At 32.8% G+C, this 14,839-nt stretch overlaps 1 protein-coding gene across 6 annotated transcripts; it reads right to left on the bottom strand.

Moving 5' to 3' along the window:
- Positions 1–4,593: 4,593 nt before the first annotated feature.
- LOC100260501 (high mobility group B protein 15) lies at positions 4,594–14,617 on the bottom strand. Of its 6 annotated transcripts, none has more exons than XM_010652046.3 (7): positions 14,339–14,617; positions 12,835–13,096; positions 9,993–10,071; positions 6,762–6,924; positions 6,552–6,683; positions 5,384–5,784; positions 4,594–5,250 (listed from the first exon to the last, which is right to left on the bottom strand). In XM_010652046.3, exons 2-7 carry the CDS (start codon positions 13,068–13,070, stop codon positions 4,810–4,812), a joined length of 1,452 nt encoding a protein of 483 aa, XP_010650348.1. In that variant the 5' UTR covers positions 13,071–13,096; positions 14,339–14,617; the 3' UTR covers positions 4,594–4,809. The 6 variants fall into 6 exon arrangements, with proteins under 6 accessions (XP_010650348.1, XP_010650346.1, XP_010650344.1 ...); XM_010652044.3 differs by lacking the exon at positions 14,339–14,617 and adding an exon at positions 14,212–14,266; XM_010652042.3 differs by lacking the exon at positions 14,339–14,617 and adding an exon at positions 13,382–13,871 and having other exon boundaries at positions 12,835–13,107.
- Positions 14,618–14,839: the final 222 nt, after the last annotated feature.

Genomic DNA, 14,839 nt, shown 5'->3' with positions numbered 1-14,839 from the left:
GTTCTCTATTTCTTTCTTTCCCTTTCACTTGCTGTTTTTTATTTTTATTTTTATTTTTATTTTTATTTTATAAATATATATATATATATATATATATATATATATATATATATATATATATATATATATTTAAAGAATAATGATTTGTTTTTTCAATTAATGATGTAAATAATGTTAAAAAGAGAAATTCAAAAGCTATAGCAACACTAGAATGGAAAAGATCCATAAACTTTCCCATGGCTGCCCAATTTTGGAATATTCAACCAGTCAAAATGGTATAGGCCCATAACAGGGATGTTGATGCCATTGTGGGCCCAATTTTAGAGTGTATTTAAAATTGGATTATTTTTATTTTTATTTTTACTTTTATTTTTATTTTTATTTATTTATTTATTTGACAACAAAGTGGTTTACCATATTATAAACATCTTGATTTTTAAATTGAAAAATTCTATAAATAGCTGAATTCAAGGCATAATATTTTTATCTTACATTAATCAAGGTATTTGAAATTCTCTGTTAATAGAAAAGTGTAGTGTATAAAAGGATATGGTTATTGATATTTTAGAATGGAAAACATTTTGAGAAATTGAGGAAAATAATGGGAAATTTTAGAAAACCGCCCAATTAGGACCTATTTGGTAAATGTTTTAAAAAAACAAATAAAAATACATTTTGAAACCTAAAATATTTTTAATCTATTTTTAATATTTTAAAATATGTTTTAAAAATAATTTTATATCTATTATTTTATTTTTAATTATTCTACATGTTTATATAATTATTTCTTAAAACAACTGTCATAAAACAAATAAAAATAATATAAAATAATTAAAAGATGTTATTTGAAAATACTTTATTTTTTGTTCTTAATATAATAAAATAATAAACGGTTTTTAGTTATCAAATATGTTTTTTGTTCTAGAGAACAAAAGTTTCCAAACAGGTCATTAGTTGACTACGTATTATTTTAATCATCCCATCAAAATAGATTTAGGTTATGCCTCGTTTTGGAAATTTTAAGAGAAAATGTGAAAGAAAAAAAATAGAAGGAAAAATAACTAAATAAATAAAGTCAAAGTTAATAAATTATTTTTATATATGTTTTTGAACTCATTTCACTTACTCTATTACATAAAGATTAAATAATTTTAAAATATATAAATTTCTAATAAATTTTAATTATATTTTATTTTTTATAGTCAAACCAAATATGAGAAAACCATTTTCTCTATTTTTTTTTTTTCCTTTCTAAGAACCAAACATAACCTTAGATAAAATGTAAAGGAAGAAAAATATAAAAGAAATAAAAAAAAGTGAAGAAAAAATAAATATTAGATTTAAATTCAATTAGTTATTTTTATATGTTACTTTAAACATTTTTTTTACTTATTTAACTTTTCTATATAAATATTAAATAATTTTAAAATATACAAATTTCTTATTAATTTTATTTATATTTAACTTTCTTTCACATTTTCTTTATTAAAAACAAGAAAAAAAAAATTAATATTTTTTATTTTCCTAATACTCTGCGGAAACCAAATATAGCCTTATAATTTATATAAAAATTATTATTATTTTTTATAGATAAATTTTATTTACTTTTCTAATAATCGAGTTAAATATATTTTGCTATCATCAGTTTGAAATTTTATTTAACATCTCTTCTTTCCTTCTTATTTATTATTTTCAGTAATCTCCCCTTTAATTTAAATATATATATATATATATATATATTTGATAAAATTTTAGTATTCAAACTACCGTTCCTGGGGCCTTAGGTAGATGGAGGTGCGTGTTTGAATGAGAAGTGAGTGAGTGAATAAAGACTCAACTGACAGAAGAGCAATCACACGCGCGCAACCAAAAAAAAAAAAAAAAAGCACCACTTCCTAGGCTAATTTTGCACGTTAAGAATCCTTCCTTGGAATACTTGTTAATGGGCATTTTAGCCTTACTTGAATCAAAGGTTGTATTTGAAAAAAAAAAAAAAAAAAAAGTAAAAAAATGGATTGAAAATCAAGAAATTTTTTTTACATGCTTCTTTAAATTCATTTCACTTATTTTCTCAATTTCATATAAAGATTAAATAATTTTAAAATATATAAGTTTCTAATTAATTTTAAAGTAGTGAAAATTCATTAGACCCAAAACATATAATATCTATATGATTGGGAGCAAACCGTTGCAAATTATGTCGACATCAATCCCCGACTCCAATGTAGGCATCTGGTTATTAGTCCTAACAAATGGTGTTTATTTGTTTTGCCTCATTATCTTGTGGGACATATTGGGAATGTTTTATCTATATGGAATGTTGATTATGATATTTTACATCAATTAAGAGAAAAAGTTTATAATATTATATGTGTATAAATTTCTCTTAACTATTTATAGGGGTGGAGCCACGTGGTGCTCAAGAAGGACAAGTGCCCCTCCTAAAATTTAAAAAAATAAATAAAAATAAATAAATATGGTTTTGAACCCCTTACCTATGAAAAGGAAAAATAAGTCATTCATTGCCACTACACCACATAGTAAGATGATTCATTTATGCCCCCTTTGAAACATGTTCTCATATTTTGCACCCCTTTAGTTCATTTTCTAGCTCCACCATTGATCATGTAGATGCATTTTAAAGTTTTAAGAATTCTTAGATGTCAAACAGACAATATCTATACATTTGGAAGTAACTTGTTACAAATTATATCAAAGCAAATCCCCAATTCTGATTTAGACATCTATTTGTTCGACTCTATAAGGGATCTTCGTTTATTTGGTCATTAAGCCTAATGGGACATGTTTGTATGGAGTGGATATCCCACATGAATTAAGAGAAAAAAATTTCAACACTATATATGTATAGGCTCATTTAACCATGGACCTAAAACAAATAATATTAATATAATTGGAAATGGATTATTATAGGTGAGGCTAGTTAAAATTAATTTGATTGATGTTCTTATGTTTCATGAATATAATGTAACAAAATAAGATTTCATTTTTTTTTATATTATTGTGATTTCAATTTTTATTTTTCTATCCATGGTTGTATTATTTTATTTGAGCATATAGGTTTGCATCACTTGTTTTATGCATACTTGAATGTATAAAAAATTATATGAACGATTCAAATCATGGATTCCTTTCAAGTTGATGAGTTGTTCACAATCGATTCGTATAATTAGGCAATCCATTTGATGTTGTAGTGAGACATAACTTATCTTGGTCATTTGGATAGGTTTCTCACGATGAATGCACTAATACGTATGGTTATACATTAGACAAAACCTATGATAAGTCATGACATTGACTATCAAGTAGTCATGACTCTACTAAACTATTGCGTTACATTAGTTCTCAATCTTGAGATAATATGGAGTTAGTATTAAGGTATTTAATGACTTAAACTTAAAATTGAGATTCTAAGATGGTTATATATCTCTGTAGATTGGGTTCCTATAGATTGAGGCAAAAGACAAAAGGTTTTTTTCAATATAAACATCATAATATCTTATAAGATTGAAACAATATATCCCCTTCAGTAATACTAAAGATTTGTAATTATGAAATCTATGCCCTATAATAATTCCTTAAATAATATTTAGCATAATTTTTTTATGAACTAGAGTATATCAATTAACCACAAAATTTAAGGATGTAAGACTCCAAGATTATAGAGATAATATTGAGAAATTGATAATTACTACCTTGTTAGATTACAACATCATTTCATAGTTTGAATATATAAATTTAGTTGTTTTTTAAAATAATTTTGTTATTTTGATTTTATATAAAAAAAATTAATTCAATATATATAATGTTAGTTAAATTTAATTAAAATCTTATTAAAAAAAATTGTTTGTAATTATAAACAAGTTAAAAAATAAATAGTTTTCAATAAAATATAAATATTAATATTATAATAAAATCATAAATTATACTTTTATTTAAAAGATGATAATATTTTAATATATATTACAAAATATGGAAAATAACATCCACATAAAGACATAATTGACATTTAAAAAAAATGAATTCTAAAGATTAATAATATTTTATTTAAAATATAGAAATTTTAATTTTTAAAATATGTAAATAAATAAAGTTATCAATTTAGTACTCAATTACAGACATAGTATTTTGGACTAATTTTCATTTAGTTCGTAATAATTACATCAATTTTTTTTTTATAATTTCTAAACCATTCTTAAAAATTAATATATTCATTAGAGAATTTAAAATATTAAGTCTTCTCGTGCTTGATTAAAATCTATTTACTAAGTGAAAAGTTTTGGAAAGGTATAAAAGGAAAAGAGTAAGGTCGTAACATCTATTATTTTCTAGTGTCTAATAGCTTAGGAAGGCATAACATCTATCATTTTCTAGCGTGAAGGTGTACAAGGCTACCACCACATATGAGATTAGGAAAAGCCCAAGCCCATGACATCCAGTTGGATTAAAGAGAGAATATAGACTTGGAGTTAAAATAAAAAAATTCAAATTGATAGAAAACCACAGGAAAAGGTGAATCAAAACTCTAAGCATTAATGCAGCTCTTGGAGCTCACACCTTCTAACCCTCTGTAACTAGGAGCAAAATAATAATGATAATAACAGCTTGCCTGGGGGGGCCTCTGCCTTAACCCAGAAAATGTAATTCAAGCAAAGCATCAAAATTTCCTCCTCACTAGAAAACTGACAAGTTTGTGTTCCAACAAAACAAGAAACACCATTTGTCGCATCTCAATTTTACAAACAAATGCAACTATGATGACAAATGAAGGGCGATCAGCTAGCAAAAATTTTATTTCTCTTTCTCCATGGCATTCTCTAGGCTTTCTTCACTTTCAACTCCAACCTTCTCAACCCTCTTCCCTGACTCGTATGTCTCTTCCTCCACCGATGTCTCCATACCCACCACCACCACATTGCTACATTCACCACCTTCTACTCCTACTCCTACACCTGGATATGTCTCCATATCAAACTCCTTCTCTGCTGTCTTGTCATCATCATCAGAATCAGTTTTCCCTGAGCTACTCTCATTCTCTGGAGTTTGTGGAGATTCCCCTCCTTCCATTTCAGTCTTTGCTTCTGCTTCCACCATATCTACATCAGCATGGGGAAGCCGTTGCTGTATGGGCACTGCATCACTGATGATTTGACCCATCTTCAATCTCTCCCGGTAATCTTCCATCTCCACTCTGTACCTCTCTTTGTCTTTAACAGCTTTCTCCTGATAAACCTGAATCCATAGAAACACAAGACACTAGTTAGAGCAATTTCAATTTTTCATATTTAAAAAATAAAAAATAAAAAGAGCAAACAGAATGGAATTTGTAAACTACAATTATATTATATATATATATAATACTTACAGCCTTCTCATTTTCTTTTAGTTTGGTCCACAATTCACCAATCATTCTACTGATTTCCCTGTCTTTCCCTGGGTGCAGAGGCTTCAGTCTGGCGTGCTGCTCTGCAAAGAAGAAATTATACCCACTTCTGTTAGGTTTAGGATGAGCAGGATCTCTCTTCTTTATCTCAGATTTCTTCCTGCGGCGGCGACGATGCACAGTTGGTGCTGCAGGGGTACTCTCAGTATTGTTGGTGATGACACTGAAGTACTGTGGCACTTGACGGGCCGGGGTCTGCGGAGCTTCATAAAGAACACCTTTTAGCTTCTCGGTGCCAATAGTTACAGTGACAAGATAACCACTTTCAAATTTCCCATCGATGACCCCTATCACTGGAGAAGCTGTTGATGAAGCCGGACTTGCTACAACAATTAGAAAGGATAGAATTACATCAGTAAACTGATTACAAGCTTCGATATACAGCAAATACAAAAGCCATGGAAGAATACAAGTTGCAAGGGAAATGATCCTGGTCACTGGGAAACAAAAAAGAAAATCTAAAGAAACTGAAAAAATGTAGAAGCACAAGGTAAATCTCTAAAAAACATACATGTTACAATATCTCAAATGTTAAATTTGTTTACCAAGAAGACACGGTAAAGAACAAAAAAACTTGGAGCTTTATAATAGATTGGGATTGGAAGAGTTGTTTTACAAATCAAGTTTCCTTCTCTTCCCAAGCATCTTGGGATATCCAACCAATGCCAACACAAACCCCCCTCCAAACCCAAACAGTAAGCAGATATTTATGGCATTACCATAAAAAATTCTAGTCACTGCCTGCCCAAGTGGAAAAAAAAAACAAATTCTTGGAAAACCAAATGAATGTTAAATTTGATTTTTCTGTTAGGAAAAACCATAGATGTCTGAAAAGAAGTAATAATCAGCAAGGAATCCCTCCGTTGAGACTAATTTATAAATACCAAGCTCCCACTAGATTCAGAAAACTTTCATAACTATAGGTTATCTGCCCCAGTGTTATATATTTAACTACTAAAAAGGTTCCATGGCAGTTTCAAAAAAGCATCTCCCAGAACATGCATCCCCTTCATGGGAAAAGTTACAGGAATGCTGATTTTTGTGGCTTATATTTGGTGGGAAGCAAATAAGAACACAGAAAAGAAGAGACCTCCAGGAAATATATCGGCAGAACTTATCCTCTGCTGTTGGATGCCAGCCGGTTGACTTTCAGGTGATGGCAAAACTGGTTCAGCCAATCCATGAGATGGAACTGGTGTTATAGATGGACTCTGTGAAGCATCTGCACAAAGTTTCCCCGAGATGATTAACAGTCTCACAACATTGATACAAATGAAAGTTGAGTGCTCAATACACACACCAGCAGAGATAGGTGCCCAACCCTGAGCTTTAAAGAAGTAAATTTGTTCATAGTGGTGAAGCAATGAAACATAATACTTGCGCAGTACAAAAGAGGCATTTGTAGCAGTGGAGGGAAAGCTGAAAACAGCAGTCACTTCTTTCCATCTCCTTTCTCTAATGATCTGTGAACTCCATTTAACAACAAAATTAGTAACTCAACGATAAGGAAGCTCCATCTTTGGTAAAGAGTAACAAAAAATAAGTCTTCATGCTAAAACAATACTACAATTGGTTGTAATTATCTCATTGGCTTGTCTATTAATGTCAATATTCCCAAAAATTATCGATATACGTCATTAGCGCACACTATACAAAGCTCCATTTGACTCATTTAACTAGCATTTTCACAACTTAACCCACATGGAACCCATTTAAAACCTAACTCGGTATTTTTAGAAACTTTAAAAATAAAAAATAAAAAGTAAGAGTTGACTTTCAACATCTAAATATAAGTTCTATTATCATAAACAATTAAGAAGGAAAGCAATCAATTTGCATCACTAAAATGGCTGAATAATTCTTGACAAGCCATATAGTCATAAAAACCTAAGATATAAAGCAAATTTATCAAATAATTTAAAAGGCCTTTGAGAGTTATTCCTTGAGACTAACCTAGAGGAGGGTAAGGCCCAAGGAGAATTCCTCAAGGGACAACCTTGTGGCTTAAATGAATTTGAGGCTTCACAATTCCAACTAGAGAATTTAAAGAACTTGTTGGATATTCACCTAAATAATTGACATTTGCCCCATCTATGCCCCAACCTTGTATGGTTTGTTAAAAATATGGGTTTTTTCATGGCTTTACCAACTTCATGTCTTGAAAGTTAACATCAACAACTCAAAAGTTGAAGCTCAAGCCACTGGGCTTAGCACATGAGACAGTGAAAAGTCAGGAGCACACGGAGAAAGGGTGAACAGACAATACAAAAAACCTAGATGATCCAACTCCCCAGCTTTCTGTTTCTTTTCCATGGGCTCAAGTCTATATTCATACAGTATTACTGTTCTCACCAATTCTGATTTTTAAATATAGAACAATATAAAGATGGAAGGATCAGAGCAGGCAAGTTAAGGATGGCAAGCTTGGACCCTACTCAGACAAGCCTGAATTGTATTCACAGATCTTATTTCAATACCCCACTGCTCCAAATAGAACCTCCTAATACTGCACCAACAGTGCCTGTCAGCCACAGGTTACTCAATCAGCCCATGTTACCAAACCTTAATCTTAATTTTTGAAACTTCTGCTAAAACAAGGAGACTTTCTAGTGGATAAACAAGGCCAAACAACAATACGAGTTTACAACAAGGTTTTCAAAGGTGTTTTTCAAGCATGACTTGAAGCACGCCTGAGGGTGAAGCATGGCAAAAACACCTTGAGGCATTGAAGAAAAAGTGACACTCCAGAAAGGTGTACTCCTTTCACAGCAAGGCATGGCTGAGGCATGCATTGGATGCACCTTTTATGCACTGAGGATTGAGGTGTACACCTCAATGGGTCTTTGTGACTTAGGTGGCCATGTTAGAAAAAAACAAAAATTGAAGAAGATATCAACACTTTAACCCAAAAATCCCATGGAGAGTGAATGAGAACTGAGAGTAGCTAAGAAAATGGAAGAAAAACCCTAACCCTACATTTATGAAATACTTACCTCATGATTGTGGCTTCTCACTCCGACAACACTCTCTCACTCCGACGACAACCCGTCTGCCTCGTCTCAACAGTCGATGCCTTCTCTATGAAGCCTCTTTCCTTTCTCCTTCATCCTTTCTACTTTCTTCTTTGTCCATGCCTTCACCACAACCAGTTATTTGTTTTTTTATACTTTTTCTTTTCTTAGGCAAAACCAAGATATTGTTTTCTTGTTTTTACTCTTCACATCTTCATCACCATGCCCTCTTCGCCATGACCACATTTTTACATCTTGTTTTATTGTCTTTAGTTTGACCACTATGACCACTTACCTCCCCTTACTAGGATGTCCACCCAATTTCCACTCTCACCTTTCATCTTTCTTTTCCAATGGAAAATTGTCAAATCATATAAATAATTAGGTTTTTATATTTATCTTAATGATTAGTTATGATAATATTTAATTTTAAAAGTTTTATTATTAAAGTTTTATTCTCTTATGTTCTAAAAGAATTATGTAATTTATTTAAAAATCTTTATGTAATAATTCCGTATTATATTTTTGCATATTTATTAATTATAAAATTCCGGGTCTCAAAAGACTTACACCTTAATGCTTCAAGGCTTGCGCCTTTCCTCACAAAACAAAATTATCTCGCCTTAGGCTTTCGCTTTTAAAATCCTCAGTTCACAAAACCCTAACAAAACACAATATGAGCTCACAATACCCTCAAAATATAGAAATTTCATACCCCTCAATCACATGGCACATTGTGATTTGACCAAATATATGCTAGTGAAGCCCTGATGAGTTTTGTAATTTTTTTATCCCACCATTTTCAACAGGTAGATTTCTTGCATAATTGTGTAGATCCTTTTTTACAATGGTGATTTAAAGATGGTAAGCCATTAAGAGGTAGATACATCTCACACAAAATCAAGCAGTAATACCAGCAGGACTAGAAATGTAATATTAATATCAATTTCCATTAAAGTATGAAATGTGAGAGTAGACAATAAAAGAAATGCAACCCAAACCCAAACCCCACCACCCTTGTATTGGCTTGGCACAACCATGAATGATGTCATTGGTGCCCACAAGGAGTTTAGAACCCCCCACCCCTCCTAAATTAAGTCCTTGAGCCACTGCATTCCATCAGATCCAGTCATTAGAATGTCGGAAGCATCACATCACTTAAGTCTATGCAAGTAACAGGAACCTATTGGTTTTGGGATCTTGTACAAGGAAATTAGTAGCACTTGAAGGTGTCAAACAGGATAGAAAGAAATGAAAAAGAAAAAACAAAAACACATTACTCTAGATGCAACTAGAATATAATGAATTTTCACCTTTCAATTTCAAATTAATCATGAATCAACAGAAGCCTTCAACTGATTACAATCTGAATTATGGCTCATTAGAACATAAAAGGTTTTTACAAGCACAAAATTTGCTAGATTACTGCATCTTTGTATAAACCGTTCAAATCAACAAAGGAGTTCCAATCACTCTATTTGAAAGAAAGCATCAACTATTTGCACATATTTTCAACTCACCTTCTCCAAACCACCACGAGAGGTTACCTCCACAAAAAGCCGATGCAGATCTAGCTCCTTTCCCCCTATAATTGGTATCCTACAATTAGCATCACATAAAACAAAACAATGTCAATTGCAGGAGAGAATTTCAGGAAGTACTCAATGAGAACAAAAGACAAACGGCATGTGCTTAATGAAATTACTACAGTTCTACAACTCAATCTAAGAAAAGGCATACACTCTGAAGAAGAAAGACATGTAAATGTAAGATAAGGCATACAGTTTTCATGAAGAAAGACAACCAGGTGATTCCTATGGTAAGCAGTCATCCTTCAAAATAATTGGCCTCAAGCCCAGTATAGACATTTAGTGGAGGAGATTATGGCATTATTAGTCCAACTTCGAAGAGATGCAGTTATACCTGTTACATTATTAACCATAAACCTTTCTCCACTCTTAATGGTCTAAATCCCTACAGCCTAATATCTCCAATATTCTTGTTTGGATTCCTTTTCGTATTTTGGTTATCTGGTTTGCTCATGTTTTCTCTCTCAGTAACAACTTAGCTCCTCAAGCAGTTTAGTTTGTTTTGGTTGGGCATTGATACCACAATCACATCAGGCATATATCAAAAATTCCTGCCATAATTTAAGAACTCAAGCAGATTAGTCAATCTGCTTCTGCCTATCATATATGGTCAAATATGTAAATTGTATGGACAGAATTAAAAAAAAAAAAAAAATCCCCATTTTAAGGGTCAACATCCATATATGATCAAATAAACTAAAGCCTTTATCCACTCTTAATGATCAAAATCCCTATTTTGTAGTATTTCCAATGTTCTCCATTTGATATTTTTCGCTGTATTTGGGTAATCTCTTTTGCCCATGTTCTCGCTCTCATTAACAATAGCTTAGCTCCTCAGCAGCTTTAACTTGTCTTGTTTGGGCATTCTTGCACTAAACATCTCAACCACTTCAGGCATAGCAAAATGCATGCCAAAATTTAAGAATTCAAGTAAGTCGATTTTTATCATATATGGTCAGATAGGCAAACTTTATGGAGGGAATTTAAAAAAAAAAAATTCTTTTCCCCCTAGGCCACACCTCATTAGGGGATGCCAGATCACACGGGTGCACCTGATGCTTTCCTATAGGTTCTGAATCTTGGATATGCATATATATTTAGAGAAATTAGACAAGGATAATAACTATCAGTGAGTTAAATGTGGCAATTTCCATAACAAGAAGTTTTCCTTTCAGCTTTCCTCCCCAACAAATATGCCAAAATATCTGTGGGATTTTTTGATAAATATGAAACTCCATTGTGCTTCTTGTTTCCTAAACGACAAACCCGTCAGAAAACTTGTGCGCATTTTGTGAGTGCGTGCGCACATATATTATTTTAATTTTGACTCCAAACACAAAGACATACAAAAGATCAAATATAATTCAAGGTCTATATTTGCATATGTAGGGGAAGTAATTGCATCCTCAATGAGGATTTTGCAATCCTTTTACCAAAGGTTGGGGAATTTAAGAAAAAAGAAAAAGAAAAAAGTTTTGAAATCCCACATTGATCCAACCATCCAATAGCTTTATGAAGTTCTATCAACCATATCTTAGTAAGTGGCCCTCACTTCAAACATAGAACCAAACCAATCTAATGGATATGAAAGGTTATGCATATTAAATAATCAAATGTTAGGACCTGGCAAATTAACCTAACAAACCCTTGTAGCAGCGTTTATAATTAATGAACTCAATTCTACTTTAAATAGAGCTTAGTAGTTACAGAAACTCATTATCAGAATTGGCCAACATGCAAAAGAATGAGTCATGATTTAGAACATGCACAAGAACCAGGTCCCATAAAAGAGCAACAAACTACTAATCTATTTTCATTATACTCATATAGCTCAAAAACTGATGCATGAACATTTGATAGCCACACTGTACATAACGCTAGAAAATTTGTAATTTTTTTGTGAACATATTCTTTGCAGGTTAGCTAGTTTAAGCTCATGAGCAGAGGTAAATAATAAGACTTCAACCACCAAGCAAAGCCACAAACCGACTGCTAAGTAAAACCTGAAAACTCAACAAGACCACTGCATAACAGCACTAAAATTGTTGAAACAGTAACTCTATCAATAAAAATGGGGTGAGACCATGAGAAAGAATCCAGCAAGGCACAAGATGAAATGAAATGATGACAACAGATTAGTTACATTCCTCCTCAATAAACTGGCATGGAGAGTTAGAAGAAGTGAAAGATTAACATGCTTCAACCATCCATTTAGGCATAAATATACTAAGCAACTGAGGGTTGGATTGTGGGAAATGTGAAGGTTATTTGGGGGCCACAAAGACACGAGAACCTAAAAGCTTCTGTTCATATAATATAAAAAGTGTAGATAAGGCATCCATATCATGAGGTGCTAGTCGCAACCACTAAATAAAACATATCTTTAAAAAAAAACACCAAATAAAAAACACTTGTTTGTCATAATTTCTTTCCATTTCACAGAGAAATCACATCCTAATCAACATACCAACAAGATCAATGCCTTTTACCTTTCATAAATATATATTGGCATACTCATCATATTAAATAGATCAAGGTTTATACTTCAATGCAAAAGGTAAAAAAGAAGAGGAGGTATACTGTATACATCATATCCACCCTTGATTTCTAGATGAACTTGATATTATTCATGGACTGAAAGAAAAACTAATTTCTAGATGTATAAACCATGCATCAACATCATTATGTAGGAGTTTACAAGTGAAAAGAGAAGAAACCAGGGTAAGCTTAAGCAAGGGTACCAAGCTGAAAAAGTAGGAAAGATAAAGCTTACATGAACTTGGTTCCCATTACTGCATGGAGCTTCTCCAAAGTGCCCATGAAAAGTTTTGGACTGGAAACGATATCTTCGTATTTTGCAAGTGGTGGTGGATATGGATGATAGTTTGAGACTGTTTCATTCCTGAGAGATGGGCTCTGATTTGCAGAAGACTGTGATGTCATTCCCAACTCCTTCCCACCCCCACCACCACCACCACCTTCCTCTGTCTTTCCCTGTTCACCCATCATCCACTATCCCATTTACCTATTTTTCACTGCAAAAGAACTATACACACATCAAGCCAAGTGAAACTAGAAATCGCCAAAAGAAAGAGTTAAAAACCATCAAATAGAAAGGTATTAGCAGGTTAAACTAACTGCATGCAAAAAGCAGGATGCAAAACAGAGAAACCCAAAAAGAAATTTGCCAGAAAGACCTCTTGCATGCAGAATCCAAAAAGGAGGAAAAAGGCCAAAGTCTGAAGAGAAACAGACAAACCAAACAAGAAAAGGTAAAGAAGCTTTCATAAAAGCCAATAAACAGAAATACAGAAATTCACCATGCAGATCAGAGTGAACTGAAAGGTGCAGGGAGGGTATCCTGATCTATGAAGGTAACAGGGAAGAAGAACAATCCATTTGGTGAAATAACTCTCTCCAGCAAATGGAGAGATTCAAAGCCCAAGAAAAGTTTATGGTACAGCATAGCTGTCACAGCCATGAATTCCTTCAGAGTACCAAGGATGGAACTGAAAAAACCCATCAAAGACAGACCTCCTCTCAAGAGAAAGGCTAGGAAGCAAGAGAACCTCTTAGACTCTCCTAATAAAGAACAGAATGCAAAGGCCCTCACAGGCCTACTTGGGCTATAATCTTTGCCTGACATTCCAAAGATATGATATCCAATATTTATGTAGCAGCGAGTATATGTATGACCATAGGATTTTTCTGTGAACAAAGTCCAAGACCCTTTTCTTTTTTCCCCTCTCTCTGACACTGTTTCAGGAGAAAAAGATTTTAGAAGATACCAATACCATTACCATGGGTGAGGGGTAAGCCCTTGTGGGGTAGCGCCAATCAATCAAGAAAAAACAAAACCAAAACTCACCTTTGCCCGATACCCACCTTGAAATTTCTAATCAGAACTGTCCTTCCTCTTTCTTTCATGGAAGACAGAGAAAATATTTTTTAATATTAACAATTACCCACAATGGAATGCATCACTGTTTATTATTATTTTAATCTTTTTCTATGTATATACAGTACATAAATTAAATTTTTTTAAAAATAATATTATTATTAAAATAAAATGCAAAACCCAGATGAAGAAATGGCAGACGGAAAGTTTTTACTAGGGAAAAAAAAAAAAAAAAAAAAAGGAAAAACTTACCACCACCAACAGTGAGAGAGATTCGGGCAAGCAAACCGATGGTTTATTTTTTTTTATTTTTTTTGAAAATATTACTTCAAGATTGGGGGATGGAGGGGAAGAAAACTAACCCTAAAAATATACATACCTTTTTCGGAGGACGATTTTGCCCTCACTAACTTGCCCTATAGCCCTAGATGTAGAAGGGCAGGATGGGGTTTTGAGAGCCTTATTAAAAGGAGATGGTGCGGGGTGCCCAAATCAACAGACCCCCTTATTATAGGAAATACACAAAATTATGTAGTTATGGAAGCGGGTGCAACGGGGGAAATCAAAAAGCGTCGTTTTGAGTGCCCAAAGCAAGACCCCAACGGGTGAAATGGGACATCTCCCACCTCTCACTCCGTCTCTCGTTTGATGTGTAAGAAGGAGAGATAAAAAGTCTGGATTGCAAAGGAGAGATGAGATATGAGTGCCGTAACAGCTGCACTTGAATTAAAGAAGGGCATTTACGCCTTGGACTAAGTCCCTCGCCCCTTTTTCTCTCTCCACATCTCTCCCTCTCTCCCTCTCTCCCAAAATAAAAAGTCTTTTTAACTCCATATTTAGCATATTTAATACCCCTTTAATTACCACACCAACCCCTTTA

This window comes from Vitis vinifera, chromosome 5, assembly GCF_030704535.1.
Source record: "Vitis vinifera cultivar Pinot Noir 40024 chromosome 5, ASM3070453v1".
Classification (NCBI taxonomy): domain Eukaryota; kingdom Viridiplantae; phylum Streptophyta; class Magnoliopsida; order Vitales; family Vitaceae; genus Vitis; species Vitis vinifera.
This window is presented reverse-complemented; position numbering and strand designations above follow the sequence as displayed.